General features: G+C 36.6%; 1 protein-coding gene across 4 annotated transcripts in view; it reads left to right on the forward strand.

Moving 5' to 3' along the window:
• The window catches only part of FOXJ3 (forkhead box J3), a 139,492-nt gene that overhangs the window by 106,435 nt on the left and 12,147 nt on the right, over window positions 1-20,910 (forward strand). For all 4 annotated transcript variants that reach the window (XM_065915040.1, XM_065915021.1, XM_065915050.1 and 1 more), the window contains 5 exons: window positions 10,261-10,389; window positions 13,661-13,835; window positions 15,959-16,384; window positions 17,613-17,714; window positions 18,061-18,252. In XM_065915040.1, coding sequence (XP_065771112.1) covers window positions 10,261-10,389; window positions 13,661-13,835; window positions 15,959-16,384; window positions 17,613-17,714; window positions 18,061-18,252 — 1,024 coding nt within the window. The remainder of the gene's footprint in view (window positions 1-10,260; window positions 10,390-13,660; window positions 13,836-15,958; window positions 16,385-17,612; window positions 17,715-18,060; window positions 18,253-20,910) is intronic.

Genomic DNA, 20,910 nt, shown 5'->3' on the forward strand with positions numbered 1-20,910 from the left:
AAAAAAAAAATTATATGGAGGCTAAACAACCAATGCATCCACAATGAAATAAAAGAAATTTAAAAATACCTTGAGACAAATGACAAACAACCATACAAAATCTGTGGGATGCAGATGCAGCAAAGCATTTCTTAGAGGGAAGTTCATAGTGATATAGGCCTTCCTCAAAAAAATAAGAAAAGTCTCTAACAACCTACCACCTAAAAGAATTGGAAGAAGAATAAACAAAACCTAAAGGCAGTGAAGGAAATAAATAGTAAATAAAAAATTTTTAAAAACAGTAGGGAAAAAAACAATAAAACCAAGAGCTGTTTCTGTGAAAAGGTAAACAATATTAACAAACTTCTGGCCAGGCTCACCAAGCAGAAGAGAGGACCCAAATGAGCAAAGTAAGAAATGAAAGAGAAGTAATAACTGATACTGCAGAAATACAGAAACCCATAAGAGAATACTTTGAACTATACTAAGAAATGGACAAGTTTCTAGAAGAATACAGCCTGCCAAAACTGAATCAAGAAGAAATACATGATACACTAGAATAGAATCTGTTAAAAAAAAAAAAAAGAGAAAGAATCACTGCAGACAACAGTCTTGGACCAGATGGCTTCCCTGAAGAAATCTACCAACCATACCAAGAATTTATACCAGTCCTTCTTACACTCTTCCAAAAGATTGAAAAGGGGGAACTCTTCCATCATTCTATGAAGCTGTTATCACTGTGATACCAAAACCAGACACAGACAATAACATAAAAGAAAATTACAGGACAATATCTTTGATTCATATAGATGCAAAAATTCTCAACAAAATATTAGCAAGCCAGATCCAAGAATACATAAAAATTCTTAGGTGGCTCAGTGATAACAGAATCTACTTGCCAATGCAGGAGCCACAGGAGACATGAGTTTTTATCTGGATTGGGAAGATCCCCTGGAGAAGGAAATAGCAACCCACTCCAATATTCTTGCCAGGATAATTCCATGGACAGAGGAGTCTGGCAGGCTATAGTCCCTGGTTGTGAAAGAGTTGGATATTACTAAGTGACTGAGGATGATACTATGATCAAGTTGGATACATCTCAGGGTCACAAGAATGGATCAGTATATGCACTGTATTTTTAAAATCGCTATACTATTCAAAGCAGTCTACACACTTAATGTGATCCCTATAAAATTACCCATGATGTTTTTCACAGAAGTAGAATAATCCTAAAATTTATATGGAACCATAAAAGAAGCAGAATTGCCAAAGTAAACCTGAGGAAAAAGAACAAAGCTAGAAGCATAACCTTCCCAGACTTCAGACAGTACTGCAAAGCTGTTGTACTCAAAACAGCATGATATTGGCAGAAAAACATACATATGGATCAATGGAACAGAATACAGAGGCCAGAAATAAATCCACCCACCGTGGTCAATTAATCTTGACTAAGGAGGCAAGAATACACAATTGAGAAAAGATAGTCTCTTGAGTAATGACAGAAAGTGAAGAGGAACTGAACAGCCTCTTGATGAGAGTGAGAGAGGAGAGTGAAAAAACTCACTTGAAACTCAACAATAAAAAAAACTAAGATCATGGCATCTGGTTCCATCACTTCATGGCAAACAGATGGCAGAAAAGTGAAAGCAGTGACAGATAGTATTTTGGGGGACTCCAAATCACTGCAGATGGTGACTACAGCCATGAAGTCAGAGGACGCTTGCTCCATCTTGAGAAAGAAAAACAGAACTGGAGGAATCAAGCTCCCTGACATCACATTATACTACAAAGTTAATTAATCAAAATAATATTGTATTGGGACAAAAACAGAAATATAGATCAATGGAATAGGATAGAAAACCCAGAAATAAACCTTTGTACCTGTGGTCAATTAATCTGTGACAGAGGAGGCAAGACTATACAACTTTGGAAAGACAGTCTCTTCAACAAATGGTGCTGGGAAAACTGGACAGCTACATGTAAAACAATGAAATTAGATCATTCTTTAACTCCATACAGAAAAATAAGCTCAAAATGGATTAAAAACCTATTTGTAAGACTAGATACTGTAAAATTACAGGAAAACATAGGCAGAACACTCTCTGACATAAATCACAGCAATATCTTTTTAATTCCATCTCCCACTATAATAAAAACAAATGGAAACAAATGGGACCTACTTACACTTAGGAGCTTTTGCACAGCAAACAGTAAATAAACCGTAAAGACAACCCACAGATTGGGAGAAAATATTTGCAAATGATGTGACAGATAAGAGATTAGTCTCCAAAATTTACAGAGTTCGTGACACTCAACAGCATCAAAATAATCCACTCAAGAAATGGACAGAAGACCTATGTAGACATTTCTCCAAAGAAGGCATACAGATGGACATTAGGCACATGAAAAGATGTTCAGTGTTGCTAATTACTAGAGAAATGTGAATCAGAACTGCAATGAGATATCACTTCACACCACCCAGAATGGCTATCATCAAAATTTCACAAACAGCAATTGCTGGAGAAGGGTAGAGAGAAGGGAGCCCTTGTACACTGATGGTGGGAATGTAAATTTGTACAGCTACTGTGGAGAACAATATGCAGGTTCCTTAAAAACTGAAAATAGAGCTACCATGTGACCCTGCAGTCCCACTCCTAGGCATATATCTGGAGAAGAATGTGATCCAAAAGGATATATGCACCCCAGTGTTTGTCCATTGACTGTTCACAATAGCCAAAACCTGGAAGCAACCTAAATGTCCTTTGACAGAGGAATGGGTAAAGAAGATGTGGTATGTATATACAGTGAAATACCACTCAGTTGTAAAAAAGAATGAGATAATGCCATTTGCAGCAACATGAGTGGGTGTAGAAGTTATCATGCCAAGTGGAGTAAGTCAGAAAGTCCTAGACAAGTATCCTATGACATCACTTAAATGTGGAGTCTAAGATAAGACATAAATGAATGTATTTGAAACAGACTGACAGATGTGAAAAACAAAGTTATGGTTACCAAAGGGAAAAGGGAGTGAGGAAGGGATAAAATAGGAGTTTCGGGTTAGCAGGTACTCCCTACTATATATAAAATAGGTAAACAACAGGATCTTACTATACAGCTCAGGGAACTATATTCAATCCATGTAGTAAAATATAATGGAAAAGAAAGTGAGAAAGCATGTATGTGTGTATGTGTGTATAACCGAATCACTTTGCTGCACACCAGAAACTAATACAACATTATAAATCAAATAACTTCAGTTTTTTAAAAATGCCAAAGATTGTCAGACTGGATGGAAATACAGAAATCAAACTATGTTCTACTTAGAAAAGATACATTGTAAAAGAAAGACATGTCACTAAAAACAAAGGTTTATTTTTGGAAAAGGACCATTTCAGTAATTAACTGTAACACTACTAAATTTCCATGTGCTTAGTAACAGCCTCAAAACCTGGCAGGACTAAAAGAAGAAATGGACAGATCTTTGATCAGTGAGGTAGATTTTAACATGTCTCTACTGCTGCTGCTAAGTCGCTTCAGTCGTCTCCAACTCTGTGCGACCCCACAGATGGCAGCCCACCAGGCTACCCCGTCCCTGGGATTCCCCAGGCAAGAATGCTGGACCATTTCCTTCTCCAATGCATGAAAGTGAAAAGCGAAAGTGAAGTTGCTCAGTCGTGTCCGACCCTTAGCACCCCATGGACTGCAGCCTACCAGTCTCCTCCATCCATGGGATTTTCCAAGCAAGAGTACTGAAGTGGGTTGCCATTTCCTTCTCCATAACATGTCTCTAGAAATCATAAAACAGCAGATCAATACCAAAACACAAAAATCAGACAAATCGTGTTCAAGATATTTAAATTGAACTACAAAATTAGGAAATTTGACTCAACTGATACATAGAATGTCTTATCCAACAGTTGTAGAATAGACTTTTTTTTTTAACGTATGCATGGCATAATTACCAAAATTGATCATGTTATACTGCTTGTGCTAGAACATTAAAGTGATTCTCAGCAAATTTCAGAAAACAACAGCATACGGTGAGTATTTTCAAATGCAGTGGAGTTAAAGGTAGAAATAATAGCATGGAAGTAATGGGAAGATCACCCAAAGTTTGCAAAATAAGCAATATGGTTACACAACCATATTGTGTGGATCAAGGAAGAATCATTACAGAAATTAGAAAATAGTTGGATTGATGAAAAACAGAAATATGAAATATCAAAACCTGTAGAATACAAAATATTAGCCTTAATCACATGTAGTAGAATACAATAAAGATGGAATATTAACAATTTAAGCATCTAGAAAAAGAAGAGCAAAATAAATTCAAAGGAGGACAAAATAGAGGTCAGTGAAATAGAAGGCACGTATACAGAAGCCTGAGTCAACAAACAGAAATTCAGTTCTTTATAAAAGATTAATAAAGTAGATAATTTGTTTCTAGCCAAGGTGGAATAGCAGGGTCTAGACTTAATTTGTTACTTCAGACAACTGAAAAAACAGCCAATGTATATGAAACAATGGTTTTAAAGAGATTGAGCCATAAGGACAGTTGTCCCCTGAGAAATGGTGAACAAAGTTGAGTCCTGTGGTTGTACTAGATTACTGCCTGGAGAAAGTTTCCAGGACACAAAGATCTCCCTGAGTTGAGGAGGTAGAGCCAGGAGAACTTGGTGGCTAGAGTTCACAGGGCAGCATGTCAGAGAGGAGAGAGCTGCACAGAGAAGGAATTACAGAGTTATATAGAGGGTTCCTCTTGAGTCTTCTGGACTGTAGCCTACCAGGCTCCATGGTCCATGGAAATTTTCCAGGCAAGAGTACTGGAGTGGGTTGCCATTTCCTCCTCCAGAGGATCTTCCCAACCCAGGGATTGAACTCGGGCGTCCCACATTGCAGGCAGATGCTTTACCGTCTGAGCCACCAGGGAAGCCTTATCAAGGCTTCCTTGAATTACCTTACTTGAAGGTAATACTATATGATGATATTAATTATGTGTGGAATCTTGAAAGGTGAAACTCAGAAAAACAGAATAGAATGGTGGTTACTGTGGGCCTAGGGGTGGGGAGAAATGGGGATATGGTCACAGGGAGTTTTTTGTTATAAGATGATTAAGTTTTGGGAATCTAATATATAGCTTGGTGATTACATGCATAATACAGCACTGTTACATACAGAAAAGTTTCTGGGAAATTAGATCTTAAATGTTCTTGCCATTAAAAGAAATAATGATCCTGTGAGGTGATGGAAGTATTAGCTAATGCTGTGATGGTAGTGATTTTGCAATATATATCAAACTACACCTTAAACTTACACAATGTCATATGTCAGGTATATCTCAATAAAGCCTGAGGTTAGGAGGTAGGGGGAACTGTTATTATAAGTATACTCTATGGAAGTTCAGGTTGAATATGTGTATAGACGCATGGAAGACATTTTAAAACCCAAATCAAAATCTTTAGGGATAAAATTTATGTTTAGGGATAAAAATTATGTTTGAGTTGGAAAATAGACTGGGTGGGAGACCTCCCTGGTGATCCAGTCATTATGACTGGAGTCATAACACAGAGTATTAACTGAAGCTATGACCCGGAGTCAGTCTGTGTAAGAGATAACTGTGTAAAGCAAAGATTCCAAAAACAAATTGTGGATTTGTAACACATAAAAGTAAAATATGTGACCATCATAGTGTTCAGGCAAGGAGAGGAGAAATTAGTTATGATAAGAGGAAAAGTTTAAAATTTGCGAAGTCAGAAGTAAAGCTGTCATTCACAGATGACATGATTGTTCATACGGAAAACTCAAAAGAATCTATAGATAAACTCTTAGAATTAAAAAATGAATTTACAAAGTTGTCAGTATTAGATCAGTGTTGGATTTTGGAAGTCATTCATATTTCTTTGTATTAGCCATAGACAGAAAACAAAATTTAGAAGATAATGCTTACATTAGCATTCAGAAACATTAAGGATAGAGATAGCTTGTTTTATTGAGCTTTGCTGTGTTACCCTACCCAGACACTGCACTTTTTATAAACTGAAGTTTTCTGGCGACACTGTGTTGTCAGCTGATGGTTAGTTTCTGGTTTGTTCTTTTTTTTAGCTAATAAAGTACTTTTAAATTAAGGTATGTACATTGTTCCTTTAGACTTAATGCTGTTAAATAACACACCTCATAGACTTAGTACAGTGTAAACATGACTTTTTTATGCACGAGGAAGCCAAAAAAATTGTGTGACTCACTTTATTTTGATACTTCCTTTATTGCAGTGGTCTGAAACCAAGCCCACAATATCTCTGAGATAGCTAGGATTGAATGCAAGATTAATTCTACACAAAAAAAACTATAAAGAATTCCTAAGAGAATAAAGGGTATGAATTAGTAGATACGTAGTTTTCATAAAAAAGATTATTGTAAAGAAGTCAGTTTTTCCTAAGCTTATCTATAGATTTAATATCCCAGTTAAAATTCCACAATGCTTTTTTTTAGGAAAAGGAATTTAGTAGAAAATGAACAGCTAATTTCGAAATATAGACTCCAAATGGGAAAGAGTAATTGGAGAAAATATTGAAGAAAAAGATAAAAGAGGATTTATACTTCCAGGTATCAAGAGTAAAGCTATAATAATTGAAAGTGTAATATTGGCCTAAGAATAGACAGACAGACTTGTGGAACAGAGTTCAGCAATGTCTTTCAACACATGATGCTGAATCAGTAGTAAAGTGAGGTTTTTCATTCACAAAAATCAATTTCAGATGGATCAGAGACCTTAATATAAAGTTCTCAATTGTGTGAAAAAAATCCCAAATTTAAAAAAATGGAATGAAGTAATAAAGATTAAGAGCTGATACTAATGCAGTTTGAAACAAAGCTTATGTAATCCTTTAGCTAAATTTGCTGCAAAAAGATAGAAAAGGATACATGCATTGTATGAAACTTACCACTAATGGTAGCTGTCTGTATAATGGTTACCTGTAACAGGAGATAATGTGGATGTATAATGACTGGTGAATGATAATTGGGGGAGTTTATGAGCAGGTCTTTTGGTGTGCCAGTATGCTCTGTGTCAGTGGTTCTGGATCTGTGGACACCTGACTAACCAATACTCTTGGGGATTCCGTGATAATACTAAAATATTATTTGCCTTTTTCTTTGTTTTTGTGTTTTCACGGTTGTAGCAGAAGCAATACAGGTAAACATTAGTGCAAGTCAAAGCAGTACTGACTATGCTAGTTCTCGCTGCATTCTTCACAGCCACACACCCTTCAGATTATTGGACGGGCGAGGTGGGGGGTACATACGTTTTACCTCAGAATATCCTTGATGATGCAGGAAAATAATTTTATTAAATTGTGACCTTTGAGTACACATCTTTTTAAGAGTGTGCAGTGAAATGAGAAGTATGTGTAAAACACAATGTGGCGGCTTCAAGGAAGAAGATTTGTGTTGAACTGGCTGCTGCATTCATGGAGATATGATTTTACATAAAAGACCAACTGGCACTAATATTCAGATTTGAGTACTTGGCAGATATTTTCTTGAAAATGAATAAACCTCTCACTTCAAGGAAAACAATTAACAGTCTCTCTAGCCAATGGTAAAATTTGAGCTTTTAAGCAAAACACATAAGTTTGGAGAACTTACATCCACTGCAGTGAGTCTGATAGCTTCACAGTCTTTTCCAGTGAGTTTATTGGTGATGTTAACAAGTGTGATGTTTTGATTTTGTATAATGAAATACGTCAGTATTTGGGAGATCTGCAATGCTTAGTGAACAGTAATTTTCAAATGATCAATGTATAGTGTTATAAAATCATAAATGATGCAGATTCTTCATTGCAACTAATCTTTTAAATATTGCCATTTGTTGTATTTTTGTGTAGTATCAAAAAAGACTATTTACAATTATCTGAAAAGGCTGTAAAATATTCTTCCCTTTTCCATATATATACACGTGTGTGTGTGTGTGATGCTGGGTTTTCTTCCTATCCTTCCACCTGAACAACAAATTGCAACAAATGGAACATAGAAGCAGATGTGAGAATCCAGCTGTTTTCCCATTAAGCCAGGGTTTGAGATTTGCAAAAATGTAAAACAGTGGCACCCTTCTAATTTTACTTATTTATTGAAAGAAAATTTATATTACATGGTTGAGTTTGTGATTGTTATTTTTAGATTAATAAATACTTAAAATTGTTAACTTCTGATATGCCAGTTGTTGATAAATATATAAAAAAACTTCTTGACTGCTTAATTTTTAAGACTGTAAAAGGCTTCTAAGAGCCAAGTTTGAGAACTACTGTTGATTACATGAGTATGATTCCATGAATATGCCCATTTTTTAATTAACAAACTATAATTTGTATATTTGCTCTGTTACATTTTAGTAACAGTGTTATCTTCCTTAGTTGTGAGGATTTGTCTAAGATGATGGGGAGTATTTCTGACTTGAGTAGTAGGTGACAGCATGGAAAGGAGAGAATGAGCAGCCAACAGAATGACTATAGATAGGATGGTTGTAATTTGTTGATATTTTATTGTTTAAGAGCCTATAAGGTTCATTTTTTTTTAATGAAATTTATACTGGAAATACCAGAAAAATCTTTGACATAGTTTTATTTCCTCTCATTTTCCCTTATACACTTTCATTAGATCGTAGACACATAATTATTCCTAGCTGATGTGAAGGTGAGACAGTTTGGTTTTACCTGAAGTATAGAGGCATATATGCCTCGCTTCCCTGGTAGCTCAACTGGTAAGGAATCCACCTGCAATGCAGAAGACCCTAGTTCAATCTCTGGGTCAGGAAGATCCCCTGGAGAAGGGATAAGCTACCCACTTAAATTTTGGGGGGCTTCCCTCGTGGCTCATAAGGTAAAGAATCCACCTGCATTGTGGGATACCTGGGTTCAATCCCTGGGTTGGAAAGATCCCATGGAGAAGGGAACGGCTACCCACTCCACTATTTTTACCTGGAGAATTCCAGGGACAGAGGTACCTGGCAGGTTACAATCCATGGGGTCACAGAGTCGGACATGACTGAACGACCTTCACTTTCAACTTTTGACAAATGAGCACTGGGCTTGATCCCATTTTTAATACAGACAGAAGAGTGGTGATAGCTCAATTGGTCATTAAATTCAGCAAGTATTATTATTTGTATACTGAGTAGAAAGCATTACACTGCTTATGATTATTTTGGGGGGAACTCAAGTTGCTAACAGTCTACTATTGGAGAAAAGTTTGGGGACTTCGCTGGTGGTCCAGTGGCTATGACTCTGAACTCCCAATACCAGGAGCCCAGATTTGGTCCCTTATCAGGGAACTAGATACCACATGCCATGTTAAAGATTGAAGATCCTACATACTGCAGCTGAGACCCTGTGCAGCCAAATAAATACATATATATTTTTTTCATTTAACAAAAATTAATTAAACCAGAAAATCAAATGGGGGCTTCCTAGGTGGCGCTGGAGTTACTGCCTGCTAGTGCAGGAGTAATTGTTCCCACAAAAGCAGGAGCATAGAAAGGAAAGTAGTAGCAGATGAATAGAACTTTAAAGGATAGTTGGGCTAATTTCCTCTTTTAAAAATATCTTTTTGTTCTTGTTTCTAATTAAAAATGATAATGCATATTATATACAGACTTAAGCATTGTAAAAATATATACCATCAATGATGAAAGTCTTATATACCCAGCCACCTGCCAGTTAACCATCGGTAACAGTTTGATATATAGTTCTTTCATGTCTAATGTACATGTTTGCATATTATTTTAAAATCAGGTCACATATTTATTGATTCTGCAAATATGTTGGATGGTTAAGTTTCTGGTTTTCAATATTATAAACACCATGATACCTAAATTCTGGGTTTTGTATTCTTTTCTTGATGCCTAAGATTTTGAAAGAAGGAAGGAGCAATTTTGCTTGAAGCTCGAGTAAAAATAACTTTATGCATTATAGAAATATTTAACAGTAAAAATCTATTATAATCCCCTTATTAAATGTTGATGAACTAATTATACCATTTAGAAAGTTGAATTTATGTACCTCTAGATGGGATATATCCTTCAGTTTGAAAGTAAATTATTTTGTGGTGAGCATGGAATTAGTGAGTGTAGAGCACAGATCTGGGGGTAGGTAAACACCAAAGGAAAGACCAGTAATATTTTGCCTTCCTTCCATATTCCCGGTTAGTTGTATTTTTGTAGAGTTGTTTAAAATGTAATTTTTATAGTGGGAATTGCTCATTCAAATGTTGCTGTTCCTTTCATTGTAGGTAACATTGTACAACACTGATCAGGATGGTAGTGATAGCCCACGCAGTAGCCTTAACAACAGTCTCTCAGATCAGAGTTTGGCGTCCGTTAATTTGAACAGTGTTGGAAGCGTGCATAGTTACACACCGGTAAGTCTTCGTGAAGTTAACTCCTTTGTTGAGTACTCATTTAGTGCTTAAAACTGAACCAAATGTAATTGAAATGCAAATAAAAAGTGAATATGTATATTTCTCATTGGTCAGTTAATGATCGTTAGCTTAGATAAGTAAAACAGATTTTATTATACCGTAGCAAGTTAGATACAAACATATTGTTGTACTATGTTATATATTTTGATCTACTTAATCTGTTCCATGTCCAAGTGAAAAAAAATTGGAATAGGAAAAGAATTTTTACTTTTCTTTTCTAAAGCTGTGTCTGATGGTATTTTATAGCCCTTGGTTAAAAGAGCTTAGAGGATATGTATATCACCTTGTTTCCCAGAAGTGTATCTGAGAACAGGATTCTACAAACCCCAGATGTTAGGATGACCTGGTACCTAGTTGCTTACCAGTCTTGTATTTTTAGATTGGGTCTAGAAAACAGAGGTATGCTATAAAGGGACCTGTGTGAGTCTTCTTGCTCCTATGCTGACCCTTGTTATCTGATACTTCTTTTCAAGTCATCTCGCAACTGTCTTCCACAGTAGACAGAAGGGAACCCAGGAAAGTCACACACCGGCCACACTGTTCATGGTACAGATTTGATCTCATCAAGTCACTCTCTGTTCCAAGATGAGTAAATAGGTAAAAGCTTACACAAGGAAAAAGTAAAAGGGACAGAGGGGACCCGAATTTAAGAAGTAACTAGAGGGAAACAAAAACTTAAAATTCACATTGAATGTAGGAAAAAAAGATGACTGCAAACTGTTAACAGTGCTCTGGGGGAAAAATATTTTTCAAGAATGCAGAAAAAAACAGATAAAGGGTATGTTAAAGAATACAATAGGTATAGAGAACTGCAAATTATAGGTGTCCCCAAATAGTTGGTACAGAGCAGTTTTCAAAAGAAATAAAGAATAAAAGGGTTAATGAGCTCTAAGAAAAATAAATGGAAAAAACTATCTAGACATATCATGACAGATTTTTAAATTTCATAAGTAATCATAGATACTCTAGCAAAAGAAATAGGGTGCATTCAGAGAAACACAAATCATACTTTTCTTCCATAATACTAAATGCCAGAAGATAATGGAACACTTTTATACAGAGTGTTGAGGGAATAGATTTGGAATTATAAATATTATGCTCACCAAATTTTCATTCAGTTGTGAAGTCAAAAAAAACATTAATTCTTTAATACAGAGTTTCGAAAGCATCCTACCCCTGTTTTCATGCACCCTTCTTAAAAAAAATTACATATTTAGCTGATTGGGTGGTGAATTAAATTACTCAGTAATGATGAAGTCATGATAGAAAAGGACTAGTTGGGGCACTGAAGCAAACTCAGCAAAGATTTAGTAATTTTAAGTTGTTTTAAAATAATTAGAGTAGAAAATTGTGAAATGAAACCAAAGAATACAGAATTCAAAATTACAGAATATAAGAGGAAAAAGAAGCCTTTACAGAAACAGGTGACAGAAGTGGGAGCAGACATGTCTGTTATTCCAGTGCATGTAAGAGAGTTAAACTCCCCTGTTAAAAATTAGACATTGTGGACTACTTTTATTTTTCTCCTTCATTTAACAAGGTAATCAGTCATTAAGAGCTCCTAAAGCAACAATACAGTGTGAGCGTGTGGTTGGGCTTATCACGTATCCATAGATTGAGCTTTTAAGGACACAGTAAGGCTAAATGCATTGTGACAGTTTTACTACTTATGCATACTGTATAAGCCAGATCACTATGGTGTCAGCTCCCTACGTCCCACAGGATGACTCTAAACCGAAGGAATCCGATGAGAGACTACACAAGCGATGGGTGCCTGTTGTGGAGGAGCAGATTCCATTCTGTACCTAAATTGTTACACAACTTGCAGCTGTACTCCAAGGCTGTAACTTAGAAAGTCCCCTCCCTAACTGGAAACAAGGAGGCAGACGAGAAACCATCTCTTGGCAGATTCTTGTAAGTTAGAGGGAGGGACTGCTTTCCCTCAAGTAGGAAAATGGATGAAAAATATCAGATAATAATTTGCTCCTTGTAAGGCCACTCATCATCCTTTGTTCTGGGGTAATCACAGTATTTTCAAAGGCCTAGGTCATTCTGCCATTGACACTTTCTTACATGGCCTGTGTGGAAACGTTTAAGGTCACTAGAGTGCCAGTTGGTGAAGCCACTGCCCTACACAAAATTCATATTTTTTCAGGTCATTGTAGACTCCTTGTGAGTATCATTTTGAAAGGCTGTATAAACTTACGGTCACTGAAAGTGAAAGTTGCTCAGTCATATCTGACTCTTTGTGACCTCATGGACAGTATGTAGCCCACCAGGCTCCTCTGTCCCTGGGATTCTCCAGGCAAGAACACTGGATTGGGTAGCCATTCCATTCCTCAGGGGATCTTCCTGACCCAGGGATCGAACCCAGGTCTCCTGCATTGCAGACAGATTCTTTACCATCTGAGCCACCAGGGAAGCCCACTGATAGTCACTGCTCCTGTCTTATTTAATTTTGCAAAACACTAAGACATATGGTAGTTTGTCACTGCTTAATATCTTTAAGAGATATTGCTGATCATGTTTCATTCATTTTATTTCTAGTTGTGCTGTCTTCAGAGGTAATTCTTACTTAGGTGTTCAAGATACTCTTTTTCCCTTTCAGAGCTGAAGGCCCGGATCTGTTTTTCTCAGCATCTCCTTTGTCTTTTATCCTTCACTTCTCATTTCCCCAAAGTTTCATTTAAAAAGGAAAAATTCACCTACAAATGAGTTAGATGTATCGAAGTTCCTTGTTACTTTGGGCAGTGTCATACAACCTGACTCAGCAATACTCATAGTATATAAGTACTTAAAGGTTAATTGAATAAACAAATGAGAAATGTTAGTTTCAGAGTAGTGTCTTTGAGATGAGATTGCTTCTGTGGAAATTGAGATGAAAATTTCACAGAAACTATAAGGGTTCCAGGCTTAATTTATCACTTATTATGACCTTGGGAAGCTCCTTTAACTTCTTTGAATACTCAACTCCTACTGTGAAATGTGGAGATTGGATTAGATTTCTGTGATTCTTTAAGAAACAAGTTAACAATTTGTGGTATGCCCTTTATGTGTATGCAGTTTAATAGATGATAGAAAAGCCAAAGGCAGGGAAGTTAATTCCTTTGGGTTCTGTTTTTAGTTCTAGTATTTTTAGTTACATATTGTATGTAACAAACCAATTCTGATATAAAGCTACTAAATGAGTAGGTTTTTTCTTTTCTGTTAGGTGACAAATCATCCAGAACAAGTTTCTCAGTCATTAACACCTCAGCAGCAGCCACAGTACAACCTTCCAGAACGAGACAAACAATTACTTTTCTCAGAATATAATTTTGAAGATCTCAGTGCCTCATTTCGGAGCCTTTATAAGTCAGTTTTCGAGCAGTCACTTAGTCAACAAGGTGAGTTTTAATACTTTTTTGTTAATTGTTTATTGAAATTTTTTAAAGAATTATTTTCAGATTACACTTATATTTCCTTAATCTTAGAACATTACCATCATGATAGGATTGAATGCCTTTTATACCTTTACTGTAGTCTGTATATATAAGAAATCTATCTCGTCATGCATGCCTACTTCATTTGATTACTGCTGGTATCCTGGAGCACCGTGTTAAAGAATTCTGACACTGCATTTATGGCGTGTGGGAAGGACTGTCATGATCGGTTAGTGATGTCTAGCACGCGAAGTGTTTTGAGTGGTAAATGTGGCATCACGGGAGTAGATGTGCCTTGCTTTTCTATCCTGACTGCTGTTATCAAAGAGATAGCTGTTAGAGTATGGTAGCACCAGATTTGTGATTTCATATGTGACACATCAAGTAAACATTGTAGTTAGTAGTCATTATTTTGTACAACATACTTAAATCAGCTTTAACGCTAAAAGAGATACTGTTTGAGATGCAGTATTATATTTCAACCACATACTAGATTTTTGCATTTATGTTGGGGTTTCTCAGGTGCATTTATGTATTATTGTCCTGTCAGCTGCTGGTTTAATTTTAATCAGAGTCATAGGATAGAATCAAGATGTCTCATTGTTATTCGCCCATAGAACACTAGTCAGAAATTGTCGGGAACTCAAATATCGAAGCATTGCTTTGTTTGGCAGGTTAACTATATTCCAGGTCAGAGAGTATACCTGTTCACAGCAGTAGACAAAATAGACAAAAATCCCTTCCTTTACATTTTAATGCATATCGCTGACAAATATTATGAAAGTTAATGTTATACGTAAATATTACATGTATTGGTGAGTATCAGTAGTTTGTATAGGAAGTTAGTTTTCTGGTTAAAGTAAGAGTCACGTGTTTTCTCAAATTTTATATTAAATTTTCTTTCTATAAAAGTGCCAAAGAAAAAAACAAACCACCCATATAAGACTTTGCTAAGCAGATCCAGCTTTGCTGATCTCAGTACAAAAATACTGGCTTTGAAATATCAGTGGTAACAGTTTCTCATGTTTGAGCCCAAGATGGCTGGAATCCTTAAGCCTAAGCAAAACAAATAAACAACCAGGCATCTCTAGTGCTCTGTTTCATTACTTTTATGGAACTTTCTTGAGACAGACACAGTTTAGTGGCTTGTAATCCTCACAACAACTCTTACGAAGCACGTACCGTTGTCATCCCTATTTATAATTGAGGTGATTGTGACTTAGGTTAATAACTCTCCAGAGTTACCAAGTGTATAAATTGTAGTGCAGAGATTTTAATTCTTCTTTTCTGGCATTAAGAAATATGTAATCTTAACCCTTAAACTGCCATATTGGATTTAAAGTTTTTGGAGTAGTCAAGAGAAAGAGATCAAAAATAAAAGAGCTTTATTTCTACTCTCTTTTGCCAAAGGTCTTCAGATCTGTAGAGAACTATCTTGAATGTGACTCAGTACCTCATCCTCTTTTCCCTTAATGTTTAGTCATCTTTCAAGGGGCTTCCTTGGTGGTTCAGTTGGTAAATAATCCACCTGCAGTGTGGGAGACCTGGATCCCTGGGTTAGGAAGATCCCCTGGAGGAGGGCATGGCAACCCACTCCAATATTCTTGCCTGGAGAATCCCCATGGACAGAGGAGCCTAGCAGGCTGCAATCCATGGGGTTGTAAAGAGTCTGATGGGACTGAGCGACTGAGGACAGCACAGCACATCTTTCAAGACCACCCAGATATTGCCTTTTCAAAGAAGGCTTCCTTGTATTTCGATGCCCCTTCCTAGGTAGAACAGGGAAGAAGCAGAGTTTCTGTATTCCCTCTGATTACTTTTGCTTTAGTACTTACAATGTTGGACATAATCTCCTCAAGTGTTTGTTTCTTCCCCTCGGCCATGAGCTATTGAGGACAGAGAATGATGTTTCTTCTCGGTAACCCCAAAGCCCAGGGTATGGTGGATATTCTATCAGCACTTATTAAACTGAACCAGAATTGCTTCCTGACAGCATATACTTTTGCTCTGTAAATAATTTTGCAAATGTTTGTCATAAAATACAACTGAAATCTGACCATCAGTGATCTTGCTTTCTCTGTTTTCAGGTTTGATGAACATCCCTTCCGAATCTTCCCAGCAGTCCCACACTTCTTGTTCCTATCAGCACTCTCCCAGCAGTACAGTGAGCTCTCACCCACACAGCAACCAAAGCAGCCTGACCAACAGTCACGGCAGTGGCCTCAACACCACGGGCAGTAATTCGGTTGCACAGGTCTCACTGTCACATCCCCAGATGCACACACAGCCGTCTCCACATCCGTCCCATCGACCACATGGTTTACCGCAGCATCCACAGCGTCCCCAGCACCCAGCACCACACCCACAGCAACACAACCAGCTCCAGTCACCTCACCCCCAGCACCCGTCTCCACACCAACACATACAGCACCATCCGAACCACCAGCATCAGACGCATCAGACGTTGACACATCAGGCACCTCCACCCCCACAACAGGTATCCTGTAATTCTGGTAAGTTTTTGTCTTCTGACTTGTGTTTGGCTATGAATGCCAGTCTCTTATCTGGGGCTTATATATGTTTTCTGTTCGTACTCTTCTAATCTGTCGTCTTTTATGTTTCCTTGCTGTAGTCCTATAGTTGTTTGTAAGTCATTTAATCCATAGATTAACCTGGATTATTGTCTTGATTACAATTTTAATATAAGCAAACTCAGCAACCCTTGCAGGTTTTGGTTTTTAACTCCTTGTCCTTCTGGAAAATGAGCATTTTAAAGAAGAATGTAATGCACAGTCTGTCTGCAATCTATTGTGATTCAGTATGGTATAGAAGAAAGAGTATAGATTTGTGTCTGAAAGACACAATCCTCATTATGCATTTCAATCCTCATTATGACTCTTAGATCTTTGGTGCAGTAACTCTTTTAGTCTTGTTATTTTTTTATCTATAAAAATAAAACAACACCGGTATACAGTGCTGTTATGAGGATCATATTGGAAATACAAATATAAAACGCCTAGTCTGGCGTGTCTGCTTAGTCACTCAGTCATGTCCGACTCTGTGATGCTGTGGACTGTAGCCTGCCAGGTTCCTCTGTCTGTGGAATTCTCCAGGCAAGAATGCTGGAGTGGGTAGCCATTCCTTTCTCCAGGGGATGTTCCCAACCCAGGGATCAAGTCCTGATCTCTTGGACTGCAGGCATATTCTTTACTGCCTGAGCCACCATCGAAGTCTTGTACTTTGTTGAATGTTCCCACTTTTTCTTTCTTTGCATATTCCTGCCAAGTGTTTCATTTAGAATGACAGATTCATACCCTGAATTTTTTTTTTTTTTAAGTCTGTTGCTCATAAGATAGGTCTTGATGGTTTCTGGTGAGATGCTTAACTGACATTGCTCACAGACCAGGCAGTGTCTGCATTGCACAACTCCAAAGGGCGCCACAGACTTCTGCAAGGTGAATGGGGCCTCTTGGAATTTTGCAGAATACAACTGGGTTCAATTCTTAGATAAAACACAGTGTCCTTGTTAAGTATGTCACCTCTAGGTTCAATTTCATTTATTTGTAAAGTGCAGAGAAATAATACCTTTCCTGCCTGTCTCACAGAACAGATTGCCCCAACACAAGATATGGTGGGTTTGAATCCATTTATAAAACTGGATTGGGATCAGCCAATACCAGGAATAAGGCTAGCTCAAACTTTTGCTGTCCAAGATTTATAATGTCACTATTATTTTTATAGGTGTTTCAAATGATTGGTATGCGACACTCGATATGCTCAAAGAAAGCTGTCGAATTGCCAGCAGTGTTAATTGGTCAGACGTGGACCTCTCACAGTTCCAAGGTGGGTGTTGGCTCCTTCTGCCTTAAAACCAAGTGTACATGGTGTGTTTTTGAGTACACTGTAAGTTTCCTTGAAATAAGCGTCTCCTTATATAGTGTTTCTTTTACAATTGGTAGTATGCTTAAAAACAACACTTTGTAAAATTCTTAATTAAGTCTTTTGGCCAGTTGATGTAGTGAATGGTTACAGACAAGAGATCTGAGGGAAATAAGAATCAGTCTGAATAATTTAGAAAATACCATAAGCAAAAGATTACCAGTGGAAATTTTGAGGGTGGAAAAAAATTGCTGTTTTCTTTGCAGTTTGCAGGACCATGCTAACAGTATTTTTAATGTTTTTCTCATAGGTTTGATGGAGAGTATGAGACAGGCAGATCTCAAGAACTGGTCTTTAGATCAGGTTCAGTTTGCTGATCTCTGTTCTTCTCTTAATCAGTTCTTTACACAAACTGGCCTTATCCACTCACAGAGTAATGTACAGCAGAATGTCTGTCATGGTGCCATGCATCCAACAAAACCTTCCCAACACATCGGAACAGGTATGGCTTTAATTTTCTTCTTTATTTTTTCTCTTTTTCTCATTCATATTCAGTAACTGTTTAGGGCAGCTCGATATGTTGTTAATGATAGAAGTGATCCATTTATATCTTTTTATTTCTAAGAAATAAATGAAATCAAGTAATTTATTTAAGGTATATCTTAGAAAAAGTAAGATAAAAGAAACTATGTTTTTATTTACTTGATTATTTTATTGCTTGTGATCTTTAACCTTTCAAGTTACCAATCAAGAAAATGTCTTAAGGATATGTACATTTTAATTGTGATAAGAACATAGTTTTAAAGTGTTACCAGTTTAAATTTGTATAGACTTGCAATGAAAATCAACACATATATCTTCTAAGAATGTTAAAATTAAAGTTAATTTATTTAAAGAGTATACATAATGGAAGTCTCATTTAAGTTTTACTCTGAACTCAAAATTTGTGCTCTGCATTTTTCATCTCACTTTTCCTCTTTTATTCTTTCCCCTTATAGCCATCTCATTTATTCTGTGAGATTGCAGTGCCTACAGTTTTCTAAAGTTTATTTTCTGTGTTTAATATCCAGGTTCTTTCTCTCTTCATTTTAATTTCTTGATGCCTTTTATATCCAAGTTGACTTCTTTCCTGTTCATTGTCTTGTTTTAAAACTTGATGCTGAAAAGCCCTCTTTTTCTATCCTGAGTTGCTTCATTCAGTTGTTTTCCTAGCTTATTTCACATACTTGATCTTTCCATATGCTCTAGATCCCTAGTCCTTTTTGTGAATCTTCCTTTCTGTGTCTTTTTTTTGTTTAGTTTATTTTTTAATTGAAGGGTAATTAATTTACAGAATTTTGTTGTTTCCTGTCAAACCTCAACATGAGTCAGCCATAGACATACATACATCCCCTCCCTCTTGAAGCTGCCTCCCATCTCCCTCTCCATCCCACCCCTCTAGGTTGATACAGAGCCCCTGTTTGAGTTTCCTAAGACATAGGCAAATTCCCATTGGCTATCTATATTACATATGATAATGTAAGTTTCCATGTTACTTTCTCCATACATATCCCCCTCTCCTTCCCTCTCCCCATGGGCAGAAGTCTGTTCTTTATGTCTGTTTCTCCATTGTTTCCCTGTAAATAAATTCTTCGGTACCATTTCTCTAGATTCCATATATATGCGTTAGTATATGACACTTATCTTTCTCTTTCTGACTTAACTTCACTCTGTATAATAGGTTCTAGGCTCATCCACCTCATCAGAACTGACTCAGATGTGTTCCTTTTTATGGCTGAGTAATATTCCATCATGTATATGTACCACAACTTCTTTATCCATTCATCTGTCGATGGACATCTAGGTTGCTTCCATGTTTTAGCTGTTGTAAAAATGGTTGTGCGAACATGAAAGTACAAATATTTTCTAGGCCCTGCTTTCAGTTATTTTGGGTATATACTCAGAAGTGGAATTGCTGGATTCTATGCTAATTCTTATGTTTCATTTTCTGAGAAACCATCATACTGTTTTTCATAGCAACTGTACCATTTTGCATTCCCACTAACAGTCATAAGGGCTCTAATTCCTCTACATCCTTGCCAACATTTGTTATTTTCTCTTATTTTTAATAGTAGCTATTTCAGTGGGTGTGCGGTTGTGTCTCATAGTTTTGATTTGTATGGTTAATGATGTTGAGCATCTTTTCATCTTATTGGCCTTTTTTTTTAAATCTTATTTGGGAAATGTTCTTTGCCCATTTTTTGATCAGGTTTGTTTTTTTGTTGCTGAGTTTTAGGAATTCTCCTTATTTGTGAATATTAACTCCTTATGAATTATGAGATTTACATATATTTTCTCCCATTCGTTTTCTTTTTTACTGTGTTGTTAGTGTTGTTTATTTTTCTTTTGTTCTGTATACCTTCAGTATAATATCCAAGAAATCATTGTCAAATTCAATGTCATGAAGCTCTATTTTCTTCTAATAATTAAAAAATTTTTAAAGTCTAACCATTTTGAGTGAATTTTTGTATATGGTGTTATATAGCAGTCCAATTTCATTCTTGTGTGTGTGTGTGTGTGTGTATCTAGTTTTCCTGTTACCATTTGTTGAAAAGACTGTCTTTTGCCCCATTGAATGGTCTTGAACAGCTTGTCAGAAATCATTTGACTATATGTATATGTGTTGCTGGATTTTTTATTCTGTTTCATTGGTCTTTATGCCAGTACATTGTCCAACTATGGTATCGTTGTAGTAAGTTTTGAAATAAGAAGTGTGATTCAACTCTGCTTAATGTTTTGTGGCAGCCTGGATGGGAGGGGAGTTCAGGGGAGCAGGGATACATGTATAATCATGGCTGAGTCCCTTCACTGTTCCCCTGAAACTGTCACAACATTGTTAATCAGCTGCACTGCATGCAATACAAAATAAAAAGCTCAAAAACAAAAAAGGAAGTGTAGTCCACCAGCTTTATTCTTTTTCTGGGTAGTTTTGACTGTTCAGGGTCTCTTGCGATTGCATATGAATTTTAGGATGGGGTTTTCTATTTCTACAAAGGTCATTGAGATTTTTTTTATATGGATTACATTGAATCTGTAGATTGCTTTGACATATTAAGTCTTGAAGTTCATGAACATGACATGTGTGTCTATGTCATCTTTAATTTTTTTTATCAGTGTGTTG

The sequence above is a fragment of the Muntiacus reevesi genome, chromosome 1, assembly GCF_963930625.1.
Source record: "Muntiacus reevesi chromosome 1, mMunRee1.1, whole genome shotgun sequence".
Classification (NCBI taxonomy): domain Eukaryota; kingdom Metazoa; phylum Chordata; class Mammalia; order Artiodactyla; family Cervidae; genus Muntiacus; species Muntiacus reevesi.